A 13,623-nucleotide genomic window follows, 5' to 3' on the forward strand; every position below is an offset into this window, starting at 1 on the left:
AAACTGTTTTCACACCCATAACCAAAATAGGAAAAATGTTACGTTCACCAAAAGACCACCTTCCTTTACAAACACTGGGTATCTATAAAGTGAACTGCAGTTGTGGGAGCTCGTATATCGGCCAGACTAAACGAACAATTATCGATCGTACGAAGGAACACATCCGAGCAGTAAAAACAATGTTGCACAGAAGTCGGCTATAGCACAACATCTCACACGAACTGACACTAACCACTGGATCGAGTTGCATAGCCTCCAGATACTGTCGACAGAACGTCACTACATAACACGGTTGGTACGAGAAGCCATCGAGATCACGAAGTATAAAACATTTAACCGTGAGGATGGTATAAACTGTCCAATGCATGGAATCCGGTCCTTAGTGCGTGCAGTAATAAAAACAAAAACACCTCGAGTTCAGTTTCGCCTGTGGATACAGTGAGTGTGTTTTGTGGGAAAAAAGTGAGTGACAATGGTAACGCCACAATAAATCGCGATGATCAATCAACCTGTGACCATGGAGCGTGTGACCGTTCCGAAATATCGGGAAAATAAAAAGAAGTTATACCGTGGTAAGAAGCCTGAAATTAGTGATAATCGTTTAGTGAATAACCACGAGAGCCTTAAAATCTACATTGCTAACGGTTTTTGGTAAAAAATATGTATTCGGAAATAAAGAAGAGAAGGTAATGTTGACCGGTGATACCCGCTTATTGTCATCATAAATAAGTAATTATTTTGTTAAGTATATTTTGTTATTTGTTATTGTTTCAGAATGTCGACACTGCGGAATAAAGTACGTTCAAAAACAAAATGGAGCCAAAGTGATTTACTTAAATTTTCAACTAGTTGAAGAACTGGCGTGTCATTTTCAATCCTCCAAGAAAGACTGAAAAAAAAATTGTGATAGACCACAGCTAGTTAAGAAATATAAATAGATAAGAAAACAGTCGTATCTCGGAAACAGCATGCAATGGTTATAACAGATACCCCGACTAAAGAAGCTCTTATTCAGAAAGAAAATAAAAGAGCTGCAAAATAAAATAAAAATGAATCTGGAAGTAAAATTAAAAATGAGAAAACAAAGAAAAGAAAATGTCCGCCCAAAGTACAAATGTTAAAGAGTATTAGACAAATATATTAATGATATCATCTAACTCCGATATTTATATGGCAGACCTGCGCGAAGATGATGATACTGATGTTGAAGGGGACTCTGAGAACAAGTGTATTATCTGCTATGACTATGGACGTCATAGTGAGCTTTGGTTTATGTGTGTGCTATGTGGTCTTTGGGCTCACGCTGAATGCTAAGGATATGACTCTCCTGGCTACATATGTGATTTATGCCTAAGCACAATTTGACCGGTATTACAAAATTGGCGACCGCCATTACCCCTCCAGGTGTTTAACACCGGTAAAATGTATATTTTTTTTAAATGTTGATTATGCCAAATTTTCTTTGACTTTTGATCTCAATGACTGTGATTATCTTATTAGAATAACTAAAGTTTTGTATATGACGAGTTTAGTACATAAATGTTGATTGTTTGCTAATCGGTGATGATCTTTCCTTAAGTGATCGGCAATACTCTTCCTTACCCTCTACCTTTGTACCTACCAACCCTAGGATACACAAGCGACCAACCAAGTGCATTTATGTGTTTAACATTGAAATAATCACTAACATCACAAACATGTACCTATTCGTCCTATGATTACGCTGCACAGGCCCGTCTGCATGGTCAAATTTCTAAACCGGGGATGGGCTTTTAAACATCCACTTCCCGCGTATTATATTCGATTAAAACAGCACACACGCGCGCATAATACAAATTAGCCATTAATTCGTGGAAGTGTACCTACTTGCGGTGGAGCTCGAATGAGATGTCGCGCGTCGTACCCTTTAAGTTATAAACTAACAATACTTACGTACTACTACAGAATGAAAACAAGTTATATACAGTGTTTCATGTAAATCGTAATAATAACATGAACATGCTAACAGCTTAGGTCGTATTAATTATGAGCTTCCATGTATTTTAGAGAAACATTTTCCTTGTTTCAAAAACCAAGAGTGCCACATTTTTTGTACCCACTAAGAGCCTCACACGAACTATTTAGTGATGGGAAATCGAAATCTCCTTCCGCTCTAAATCGATTGAACGGAACACGCATTATTGTGTTGGTAATTGATCAAATTAATGAATGGCAAGACAACTGAAAATTTACTGCTGACAAAATATGGTAAAATCTTATTAATCAGAAGAGGCTTACTTAATGACAGCCTCGTGTGAAATTTTTGTGATTTGTTTATTATTTCTCGGATTTCTAACTCTGCTGCTCTGCATATTTGGATAGCATCTTAGGTGGGATAAACTAGACCAACTTCGTCCTTGAAAGCAACGAATTCATACGTATGAGCAACTCCACGTTTTTGTAAAGAAAGCGCACTGTTACATTCTTCGCATTTTATATATATTTTTTGTATTACTTGTACTACATATCCGGCGATGTATGTAATTATTTGCTCATTCGGACATTCGAGGCGTTGCAAAAATTATCCAAATTACAGATACTTCTGATAATAAATACTACAAAACTGAAAGAAAAAAACAAAACGTTACTAAACGATATAACAAAAAAGTTAAAGAATATTTTTATAATATTGCTAAGGTTATAATAATTTTCGTCTCTTTGTTTTCAAAATCGATCAGAATCGAGAACAGTGTTGCCTAACGTATACTAACATCACTAAATGTCAAATTTGGCCAAAAAATGTACAAGCGGCCGTACACGAAACTGAATGCATTATACAAAAGTGCGTTAGTTCGTATATTTATGGCCCCGCCTCAAATTTTACTACGACGAACAGAAAGTAATTTGCACATTTCATTGCGCACACGCCGGCAAATTTTCTGGACGCATGGAGTCTTTAAGTAGCCTGCCAGTCAGAATTCGCCTCTTATTCATTGCATGTGTGTTTGAAATGGTTACGTTTTATTTAGAGTATGCATGTCTTTCAATACTTAATACTATTTACACCTATCTATTTTATCTATTTATCTACATCATTTTCTTAATCTAAATTCTTAACGGTTTTTATAGATACTACAAGCAATGTTAGCTTATCCCGGCAGTGGTGCTTCTTCGTAGAAGTCTGGCTCGTCGTCTTTGTCGATGTCTTTCTGAGCCCCATCCAGCTGAAACATTAGAAACACGTGGTTTACTGTAAGTAGGTTTTTACTAACAAAACCGTAACAGTTCAACGCGATTCGACGATTGTCATTCCGAGGTGTACGTATACGGGTACACACTACTTGTTTCATGAGGCAAAAAATATTAATTATATTATTTTAATCTAGTTTGTTACCCTTTAAGAACATTGATCTGTGAATAGTAGTACATTTTAAACGTTCGTGTCCTAATGTATACACGGAGTGACTCACTGTATGTATGCGCAGTACGTTGGATACTAACCGCTCGTAACTGCATCGGAGTGAAGATGTACGCGAGTGACATACGCAGCGGCACCATCAACACCAGGAAGAAGGGAAGCGCAAGTGAGAATCTGGATGACTTGACGGCGTACAGTACGCAGATGCCTGCCAGCTGGATCACAGTATACAGGTGCATACGCAACGTCGGCACCTGCAAACAGACCACAGACCGCTTTAACTACTCTTCGGGGGAGAAGATGCCAATGTTAAAAGGTGTTCAATATACTGAAAACTCACCCGGCGCACGTATGGCACCTGTGGATGATGCTTAACAGGCTTAAAGAGCAGGATGCAGCGGTCCCAGAACTGGATGCCGCCCAGCGCAGAAATGCCCATGTAGAGAAACACGCCAAAGAGTACGGCCATGGGCACTAGTCGCAGCCAACCCGACGCTAGCACCGAGATGCCCACCAACACCGAGACCAATAGACCGGTCAGACGCTGTTCTGTGTCGCGCAACAAATAGGTATTCCTCTTAGTTTTCAACAGATAAATTGCAGTATATAGTTGAAGTCATACATTTTTAGAAAAATCATTAGTGGTTTTGCTTATAATATAAATAATATTTAATTTTAATAATTTGACAAGGCACTTTGACAATTGTTATAAGAAATACGTTTGTCTTCATTAGATTCTAAAGTTTTGCTATTGTTATGTCTTATTAGGAACAAAACAAAGCCAGGCCAGCCAAAACATAAAAAGCCATGTTCACCGAGGGGTGATGTTTAAGATGTGTCCGGAAGCAGTTTTCGATCAGTAAAGTTGACGATAGCACTTTTAATTTTTTTTATGACTCATGGAACCATGCGCACGTAATACCATCGAGTATATAACCAGAAATAGAGACGTAACACATTAGCGATACAGCTCTTATAAATATTAACTCTCGTTTGCACTGAAATATAGATAGGCCAACTACTGACCTGTGTGTACGTCTCCGTATATTCCAAAAAATATTCTGTATTTTTTGTAATAAAGATAATATCTCAACAATGCCGTGCTGTTCCATTCGGTGCTGTGGGAAAAACAGCAAAACATCTAATTACAAAACAAACGGAATCACATTTCATCGGTATTTAAATATTAAATAAGTAATTTTGCAATTTTCGTCCATTATAGCAAAGCTCAAGTTAACTGGATGGTTTGAAGTGAAATAGTTGACGACACTTCGACACGACACGTCAATTGTTTCGAACTCGGACTAGCCAATCGGAGCGCAGTTGTCACAGTAATGATATGGCAGAATAGTTTTCAAACAAATTAAATGACATTTTGTCTCTATTTCTGGTTATATACTCGATGCGTAATACCTACTCGTTTTTAGTTCATTTACGTGTAAGAGAAGTGATACTGAAAAAAATTAGCTTTCTAAAGAAAGGTGAAGAATGAGAAACGTGATGCCAACAGAAGCATCTATTACAAAAATTATTGGCTCACATTCAATCACTTTATAATGCATTATTTTACTATAGGATGAAGTGTCGGTGTTGTCGGATACGTGACTATTACGCGGAGCTCGGTGGTTATGAATTTTTAATTTTTGGAAGAGTGTCCCAAACTCGTACGGCCGGCACGCAATTTGGTTCTCATTCAAGTGCTGTAGAAGTATAGGTACTACCGCACTTGAACATGAATTAAAATTCTTAATAATATCAAATAAATAATTTTTTTAAAAACAGACCACTTTTTTCATGACACCTATGTCAATAAAAAAGTGGTCTGTTTTAAAAAAAATGTGTAATATTGGGTCTATTGTATAAAATTAGGATCCAATTAAATTATGTCAACAATTGAATGCTGAGAATGGTTATACCGTGGAACTTAAATCTAGACCTCGATCTCGCTGGTCAATGAACGTCAAGTTTACCTTTAACCTCGATGATGTAGGGCTTGTCACCAGGCGCGTGTGTGGTGGACATGACGGTAAGCGCGGACACATGGCTGACGGAGCGTACGGTAGCGACGCACTGCCATGGCGCACCAAACACGCCACACATAGCGTTTACGCACGACATAATCACGATGTCCATGTGAAACCCGCTTCCCTTTTGTAGGTGTCGCTCCGGCTTGTCCACGATTAGCCTGCAGCATAAACCGACTCATGTATTATCGCGACAAGACTAGGTTTTTTGTATGTAAAAGATTATTCTAAAATACTTTTTGATCATTCACTTACTTTTATTGACCTGAACTGATTTTGCTTTTGTCTCAGGGGACGGGGTGTTAATAAACAATCGTCTGACATAACTGGTAACGTTAGATTTATTATAAATTGCACAGAGTTACATAAAGTTGAAAAATAAGCAAGACTGTTTTGCAGCCACATTATTCACTATTGTACAGTATCATATTTTTTGGGAAAACATTACGTTTGTCAAGTTTGTACTTTGGTAAGGCATAAGAAATACTAACATAATACTATACGTATTATGCTTTTACGTTACGTAGCTTCACAAGTAGGTACCCGTAGCTGCGGCTGCGTAGCGTAATAGGGTTACAACAACGGTTTGGTTTCGTAGGTATACCCAAACGTAATACACATTGGACTGGTGGCCCACGAAGTGTTACGTTAGGAGGCAACATAACCTAACCTAATGCGAATTCGAGCTATAGTTCCCGAGTTTATTTTAGTATAGACCAAAGAGGTGTCCACAAAGTCTATTGATAAAATATGATATAGGTATGTATTTCTTCTGAGTGCACTCAAATTTCAGAAATCAAAGACGAGTTTACTTTCTGGTGTTTCCTTTTCGTTCGTACGGTAATCCGAATAAGAAATTGGCGTTTTGTTTATATGCATCCACCCAGAAAATTTTTTTTTAGTGTTCCTTTGAAATCCATTATATTAAGGTGGATCCATATCATTCAAGCTTAGCAGTGTTTAGAACTTCTCCAAGTCTTCTCCAACTGATCACTGCATACCAACGACCACCAGTACCTTCCAGTCGTATAAACGGAAAAAGATATTCTCATTGATTTTATTATGCATTGGAATATCTACTTGACTATAAATATGACGTAATAAATTAGAAAATCTATAAGTAATAAATAAAAACATTTACCTATACCTACCTACTTCCTATATGAAAAAGAGAAAGTCTTGGCACATGGTACATATTTACGTTTAGTTATATTATTTTAACATTTTACAAGTATTACGGCCATATTTGAATATTCATCAAAGCACAGAAAAGAAGAAATGTGTTTGAAGAAATGCAACAACTAAAACGGGTTTTGTTATGTTCTCACATCTATTATTTTTCATCTGTAAAAATAAGGAAATTCTACACGCAAAATAGGCGCCTCGACGTCGAGTTGCGGAAACTAGCCCGTTGCACCAATACCAATACCAATATAAGGAAAATCTATTGGTTGTTTAAATACATGTCTTCTCTCCACTTTCATGAATTCTGTAATAACTGTCCACATTAAATGTATGCCAAATTTTAAGTGAGGATGGACGAGTCAAGAGACTTGTGTGATTGGTCGACTATACGTATTGAGTTCAATCCTAATAAGAAAATACTCACGTCAAATTAATTTCCACGTGACGGGAAGTGGAGTGAAGAAGATAGTTATACTTACTTTTTTAATGATCTAACAGATGATAATAAAACACTATGATAATAAAAGTTAATTAAAATAATAAGAATAGAGTATAATTACATAATGCTTAGTATATGTTATGTTATGTTATGTTATGCTTCCACAAAAAAGTTGCCAAGCAATAATAAAAATAAAAACCTAACGCTGTCCCCCTAAGGTTATGAAACTGTCAGCTTCTTTCTATTAGTGTTTGAAGGGCAAAAACCGTTACTTACTCGGCAATATGCGTCTCCATAAAGACGATAATGTAGACCATAAACGCGGGTAGCACCATTACGAGGGCGGCCCACATTGGGATGGTCTCAAGCCCGGGATTGAGCGGGACGAGCCAGGAGCGGGCCGCCGTAGGGTTGAGACCGGCGGGCACCCGCAGCGTCTCCGTCCACACGGGCACCGCGCACGATATGCCCACCATCAGCGCAATCGCAATAGGCACACCGAAGTCACCCAAAGCTCGCCGAGCCTGCACATACACGCTCTGTCTACATAAGACACTTACGACAATGACTACTACTTATATGGAGCAAATTTCAAACGTACGTACATACGTCGCTCTTGAGTTTGACTGATTCAATGTCGATACCCCCCTTGTTTTTAATCTAGCCATATATTACTATTATATGTATTTGTAATAGCAAATGTTTAATGAAAAGGGAGCGTTTTTAAAAGTCGGCACTGAAAGCGTTAATATAAGTAGGTACATAAAACGGGGTAATTTGCTATAGCATCAGAGAGTCACTTCGAAGACGGATGCGAGCACTTTGAAAGCCTCGGGATTACGGGGCACACTTAACAACGATAAAAAATATTGCACTGCAGTTGCTCTCCGCTCACACAACATTTAATCTAGGTAGACTATCGGCGATTTAGTTGCAGTCCAGAGACTCGGTGCAGCGACTGGTTAGCATCTCACCTTCACATGTTGGAACGTCATTCCCTACGATAGTCATTTATTACTTTACTGTTGAGTATTCTACATTCCGATTCTCGAGGCCAAAACGCGACATTTTTAAACAACAATTAATATGTGCAGCGTTACGAGACAGTCGATGCTGAAAGTGTTGTATATGTGGAGACAATGACAAATATTTACACTGCGGCCCAGGAATTTCCCGTTGCGAAAGATGCGTAGATAATAGGCTATGGCGAAGGTGGAGAGCGTAAGCATGGTGCAGAAGAGCGCAGTGTTAGGCTTCGGTGCAAACGGCACCGGTGGCAGGCCTGTTGGCAGCGACGCATTGGCGACACCTGCGCACAATCACCCTATTAGTTTTAGTAGCGAACAAGTGTAGAATGGGAGAAAGAGAGGTACGCACCTGGCGCCGACGCTGCCGTCAGGTTGCTCGCGGCCGTGGCATTGCCGGTGCTGTTATTAAACGCACAGTAGTCTACGCCTAGTGGGTGCGCGCGATACACTCCGATCATGTTCGTGATCGGCTCCGATATGAAGATCAGCGAGATAAGGAACGCGAATACGTCTTCGGTGAACCTGTCGAAATTTCAGCTGTGTAACACTGATAGTACTGCTAAAGGAGCAGTACTATCTGTTTACGTGGGTACTGAGGCAATTCGTTAAGACAAGGCAGATGACGAAATGAAGCATAAAGAAAAGAAGCATGTGAAGACCTATCTCTTATGGCCACTGTCACAGGATTACAGAGTCATGGCAAGATTGATGAGTCTCAGATTTTTCATATATAACAGCCTAAATCCTCAGGTCTAAAACTAAATAGTATCAGATAAGGTAGGAAATGTATTTGAATACCTGGTAATCTTTTTAACAGCGACGCTACCCTCGACGGAGGCGACGCAAAGTGCGATGACCACCATCCAGAGGCCACAATACATGCGCGCAGCGAGGAAGTCGAAGCCGTAGGCGCGGCAGAATTCTACAAGCGATTGGTCAAGCAGCAGCAACGGCCCCGTCGCACCCGTTATCATCATTGGCTGCCCGGCACCAAGTGCGAACACCACGCCGCCCAGACACGTGAATAACTGACGCACATACATACACTCGTCTATACTGGGTAATTTTGGCCTGCCCTTCTAAAGTAGATAGTTACATAAATAATTTGCAGGGACACCAGAAAAGTGTAGATATTCTAAAAAAATACAAGAACAGACGCAGTGCCCTTACGTGAGGCCCGCTTAACGTCAAATCCAATCACACTTATATGCTCTGTATATCTAGGTACATATGTGTACCTGTTTAGTGTATTTTATTACTCTAACACAAGGTTAAGGACAATTGAAAGCAGATTTGTATGATGTCCAGTGGCCCTACACGTTTGGTGCACAAAATTGTCGAACCATAGTATACGTAATTAATAAGAGAATTTGTTAACGACGTGTGGTTTTGTAAATGTCATCAGCGAGCGTTATTTTTGTTATTAAACTAAATTGTATTAAACCTGTATTAAACAAATAATATTGGTGTCAGTAAGTGTGACAAGTAATTTATTTGTATGTTAACATGTATACTGTTCGTGGTTGCTAGGCAAAGTGTTTTTTTATGTTAACATAGAGAACTGTATTATTACTAGTGTTTCAGAGATGCCGATCTGTCCGTAGGTCTTTTCGGCGAGCAGGCCGCCAAAGGTGATGGCGGAGGAGAGCGCCGCGAAGTACATGAATATCGCAGCGGCAGCGCATTGTCCATTAAGCGCATCGCGAAAATCCGACACGTAGTGAGGGTAGCGTCGACGCATATCGCGGATTACACCTGCGCCACCATAAGCACTTTAGATACTGCATAGCTCGATTTAAAGCACTTCTACCAGAATCGCAAACGAACCTCCAAATAGACGACCCGTTCTGGAGAGGGGATCGTCGACCTCCTTTGATGGCAGCGCAGCTTTCTCTGCTGCTAGCAGCGCCTGTTTCTCATCGGGCACGCCCGCGGCGGACGCGCGTCTACGCTCTAGCGCATCGCGTTTACGCCGACGGATCATTTCGCTCTTGGCTCGCAGTTCCTCGAACGGAAGGAGCGTTTGCCGCTCCCAATCACCCGGCGGCAACACTATTGAGTCATCCAAGAACTCATTGATACCCGACAACAATTCTCTGCGATCATCCGCCTTGTACGCGAGGTCGTGAAATGAGGGATTGGCCATGAGGGTCGAGATGGAGCGGCCCACTTCGTGGTAATCGAGGTCTGCACCGGGAGGGCCGAGAAGCACGAACATGAACCGCACGGGCACTGGCACCTCTGTGATGGAGGGCATAAGAATACCATGTGCAAGCCGCACGAACGCGATGGTGGGTTGCTCTAGGAAGCTTACAGCGCCTACCAGCACAGTTGTGGCCTCCGCGCCACTAGGAATGCGTTTCATAATAGAGTCGTGATGTGGCCGGCGCAGCTCTTCCTGTGAGCCGGGCGTCACCGACGCTGTCAGCTGTTCCACCTAAATTATAATAACACCTAGATAATTATAAAACACACGAATAAACAAATAAACGAAAAGAATAGCAATTGCGAACAACAAAAATTGCGAATGCCTATTTCTACAAAAATGAAATAAATATAGTAAGAAAAATAAGTGAAAACCTCGCGCATGTCCAGTGCCACAGACGACTTTTTGCGATCCCTTCCAACTGCGCCCGCGCCGCTCCCGGCACCGCCTGCAGGCATTGCGTGTGAACTGCGTCGCCGCCTCGCATCAACCAGACTCTACATTCCAAAACATATTGCTTAACAATGGATACCTACACCGGTAAAATATTGTAATTTAGAACCCACCTAAGCGTATATCAAAGGCGCGCACTAATAATAACATAGGAAAAGTTTGTGGTTTATCATGATTTACCCTCGTGTTTTACAAGGTTATTTTGAATTTCGAGAGACGCAAAGAAAAACTACGTAAGGTATATGGAACCGCCTACAAACACTATCACGCTTGTCCGGCGGCAACCTGGTTATTAGGACACCTGTTCTATTCTACACCATCACAAATTAGTTTCCTTTCGATACTCGATTACTACGGCGCTATTAATATAGGACTGAGATCCGTACATACTACATAATTATAAATAGATGTATGTGATTTTGATAAATATTACATGACTGCGTTGATACCTGAAACACGAGCACACACACTTATCAAATTTTATTAGCATAACGCTATACAAGTTTAGTTTCACTCTGTACAATCTTGAGGTCTCGTTCAAGGAGACGTGGAGCGACACGCGGGGAATTCAATAAGGTTATGTATAAGAGCTTTGAACCAGATATGCGTTCATGCATTATTTGCTTTAAAATATTATTGATGAGGTGCGTGCAGTGGCCTTTTTCTTGTAAGGGTTGTAAAAAGTTCCCATGTGCTGTACTCGTCATATTCAGTTGTTGTAAATATTAGTGCTCATTTTCTTGCACGCCGTTAGATAATAAGCTTTCGGGTACCGCTCTTGCAAGTAGTACCGCCTCTTCAGGTGCCTCACTAGGCGTCGCACATGTTCCCGAGTCTCAGTAAACAAACTTCTGAGTTACAAAATATTATTTTAGCAAAATAATGACTTTCGCAAAATTATGTATGTATATCAAAATATGAATAACCTTTCGGGCACTAAACCGGCGCGGAGCTTCCTTGAGTAGTAACAAACAGTGCTTGTCACATCACCTATCTGGTGCATTTATTCATGAACCCTGTTAAAATATCCAAGGGCAGTGCGGGAGAATTGTGCCTCCAATTGTTTATTCTAACATCAATAACATAAAATTGTGGCTAAACTATTATCTCTAAGATTTAATACAAAATGGAAATTGTGAAGTTTATATTTGCCAGTGCCATAAATAATATAAATTCACAGAATAAATTAAGAGAAAATCTCCCTAAGTCATGGTTTATAATATAAGAGAAATTATGATGAAAATTTATAAATGAGAAATAGACATTTTAACTAGTAACCACTTGAAAAGACTTGGAAACTCATAATAAGTGCAAGATATACGAGAACGACAGTATATTTGGTGCGCAGTTGTTTCTGCTCTGTAGCAACGAACCCTTTCGCACAGACAGGAAAAGCAGTGGTAAATACCTATGGCTGTACCGACTGCCAATATAGTTCGGTGTAATGGGAGAAACTCGTGTTTACTTCATCGCTATTGAATGAACGGCATAATTGGCATTCAACGACGTACCATAGGATCAATAGCGCAATTTAGGTATGTTTTACGAAGTCTCCTAAGCAGTAAACCCGGACTCCTCAACATGTCACCTGACTGACGTTTTTTTATGTCAGGGTGATTTGGATTTGGAAACATGAAATAAAAGACACACAAAACTCTCATTAATCCGAACAACGTGTATATCTACTTATATACTTTAAATCGTTTGCACAAAATCTTACAAATATTTAAAAATCGTGCTTTATGATAATGACGCACTAATTACATAATGATATCCTGTGGTTGACAAGAAGAATGAGTGAACATGTGTCTAGCTAACTAGCAAACGGGTAGCAGATGGTGGTGACGTGCGAGTGGGAGGTACGAGCCATACGGGCGTTCTGTGCGCGACCAGATGGGAGCTGTGTCGCCGCGTAGCGGCGACGCCTGTGCCTGTGCCCGCCGAGCACAGCGAGCATCGCGCACGGGTTGCATTGTTTTCTTCCATCCACAGCGACTGTAGACAGATGTAATCATTGTCCATATTCTCAGACGCACGTCTTGCGACAGGAGCCTCCATACCATACATGTGCCGGCGATGAACCCCGGATGGTCAAGCTGTAGTCACAATGGACCAACAACTTTTTGTCGGGGGATCTGTCTAATTTTAAATGACGGACAAAATAAACGAATCACGAGGAATCCATTGAAAACGTATTTATTTCACATAATTACTCATTATACCTAAGAGTAAATTGAGTACTAATTTCCCAATACAGTTTACAAATAAATTTTTTTCTCGTGCCATTTCATAACGCTAGGGAATCACCACACTTATCGATGTGGAATAGTAGGTCGGTAGAAAAAGCTTTATGTCCATACTATACAAATGAAAAAGAAATGTGTTTCGCTTCATCTCGGCCGACTTGACTCGATACAGGCTGGGCAACAATCGGCTTTCTGTGAATTTCCGATCGCGTTTGTGCGGCGACGACAACGACGGCTAAACGCATCCAAAGTTATGCCAAAGGCTTCAACCGCGCTCGTACAGCGCCTACGACTGCTGACGGCGCAGCCGAAGTTATCTATTGACGATCTAAGGCTATCCTGGCTACACCTATCTATACTTAAAAGCTTCTTACTTTTTTCTTGAGAAAATTCACACAGCGTGATTGTAAAAGATTTAAACTGTATTACAATAAGTCGAAACGGCTGTAAAACCTTGTTATAAATAGTAATCAATAAATTCACATATTAGGGGTTAAAGTATGAAATTGCCGTTTTATTGCAATAGGTTCTTTAATTTTCATAGAATCTTCATGGTTTGAGGTTGTCGAATGAAACTTTTTTCAAATGGTTTCTTTGATTTTTTTTTTTTAATTTGAAACATTTGAATATGGACTTTCAATTGTT

At 40.1% G+C, this 13,623-nt stretch overlaps 1 protein-coding gene across 3 annotated transcripts in view; it reads right to left on the bottom strand.

Annotated features, from left to right (window-relative positions):
* Window positions 1–2,704: 2,704 nt before the first annotated feature.
* Window positions 2,705–13,623, bottom strand: part of LOC113231785 (anion exchange protein 2) — a 16,749-nt gene continuing 5,830 nt past the window's right edge. For 2 of the 3 annotated variants that reach the window (XM_026466349.1, XM_026466409.1), the window contains exons 6-17: window positions 12,605–12,727; window positions 10,654–10,776; window positions 9,901–10,510; window positions 9,647–9,828; window positions 8,872–9,101; window positions 8,423–8,595; window positions 8,200–8,354; window positions 7,322–7,569; window positions 5,368–5,582; window positions 3,738–3,946; window positions 3,481–3,651; window positions 2,705–3,203 (exon numbers count right to left, since the gene is read on the bottom strand). In XM_026466349.1, the coding sequence (XP_026322134.1) occupies window positions 3,129–3,203; window positions 3,481–3,651; window positions 3,738–3,946; window positions 5,368–5,582; window positions 7,322–7,569; window positions 8,200–8,354; window positions 8,423–8,595; window positions 8,872–9,101; window positions 9,647–9,828; window positions 9,901–10,510; window positions 10,654–10,776; window positions 12,605–12,727 (2,514 nt within the window). In that variant the 3' untranslated portion in view covers window positions 2,705–3,128. The remainder of the gene's footprint in view (window positions 3,204–3,480; window positions 3,652–3,737; window positions 3,947–5,367; window positions 5,583–7,321; window positions 7,570–8,199; window positions 8,355–8,422; window positions 8,596–8,871; window positions 9,102–9,646; window positions 9,829–9,900; window positions 10,511–10,653; window positions 10,777–12,604; window positions 12,728–13,623) is intronic. The other variant, XM_026466470.1, reaches the window with a different exon arrangement.

The sequence above is a fragment of the Hyposmocoma kahamanoa genome, unplaced genomic scaffold (genome assembly GCF_003589595.1).
Source record: "Hyposmocoma kahamanoa isolate Upper Pololo Valley unplaced genomic scaffold, ASM358959v1 100021, whole genome shotgun sequence".
In the NCBI taxonomy this organism is placed as follows: Eukaryota; Metazoa; Arthropoda; class Insecta; order Lepidoptera; family Cosmopterigidae; genus Hyposmocoma; species Hyposmocoma kahamanoa.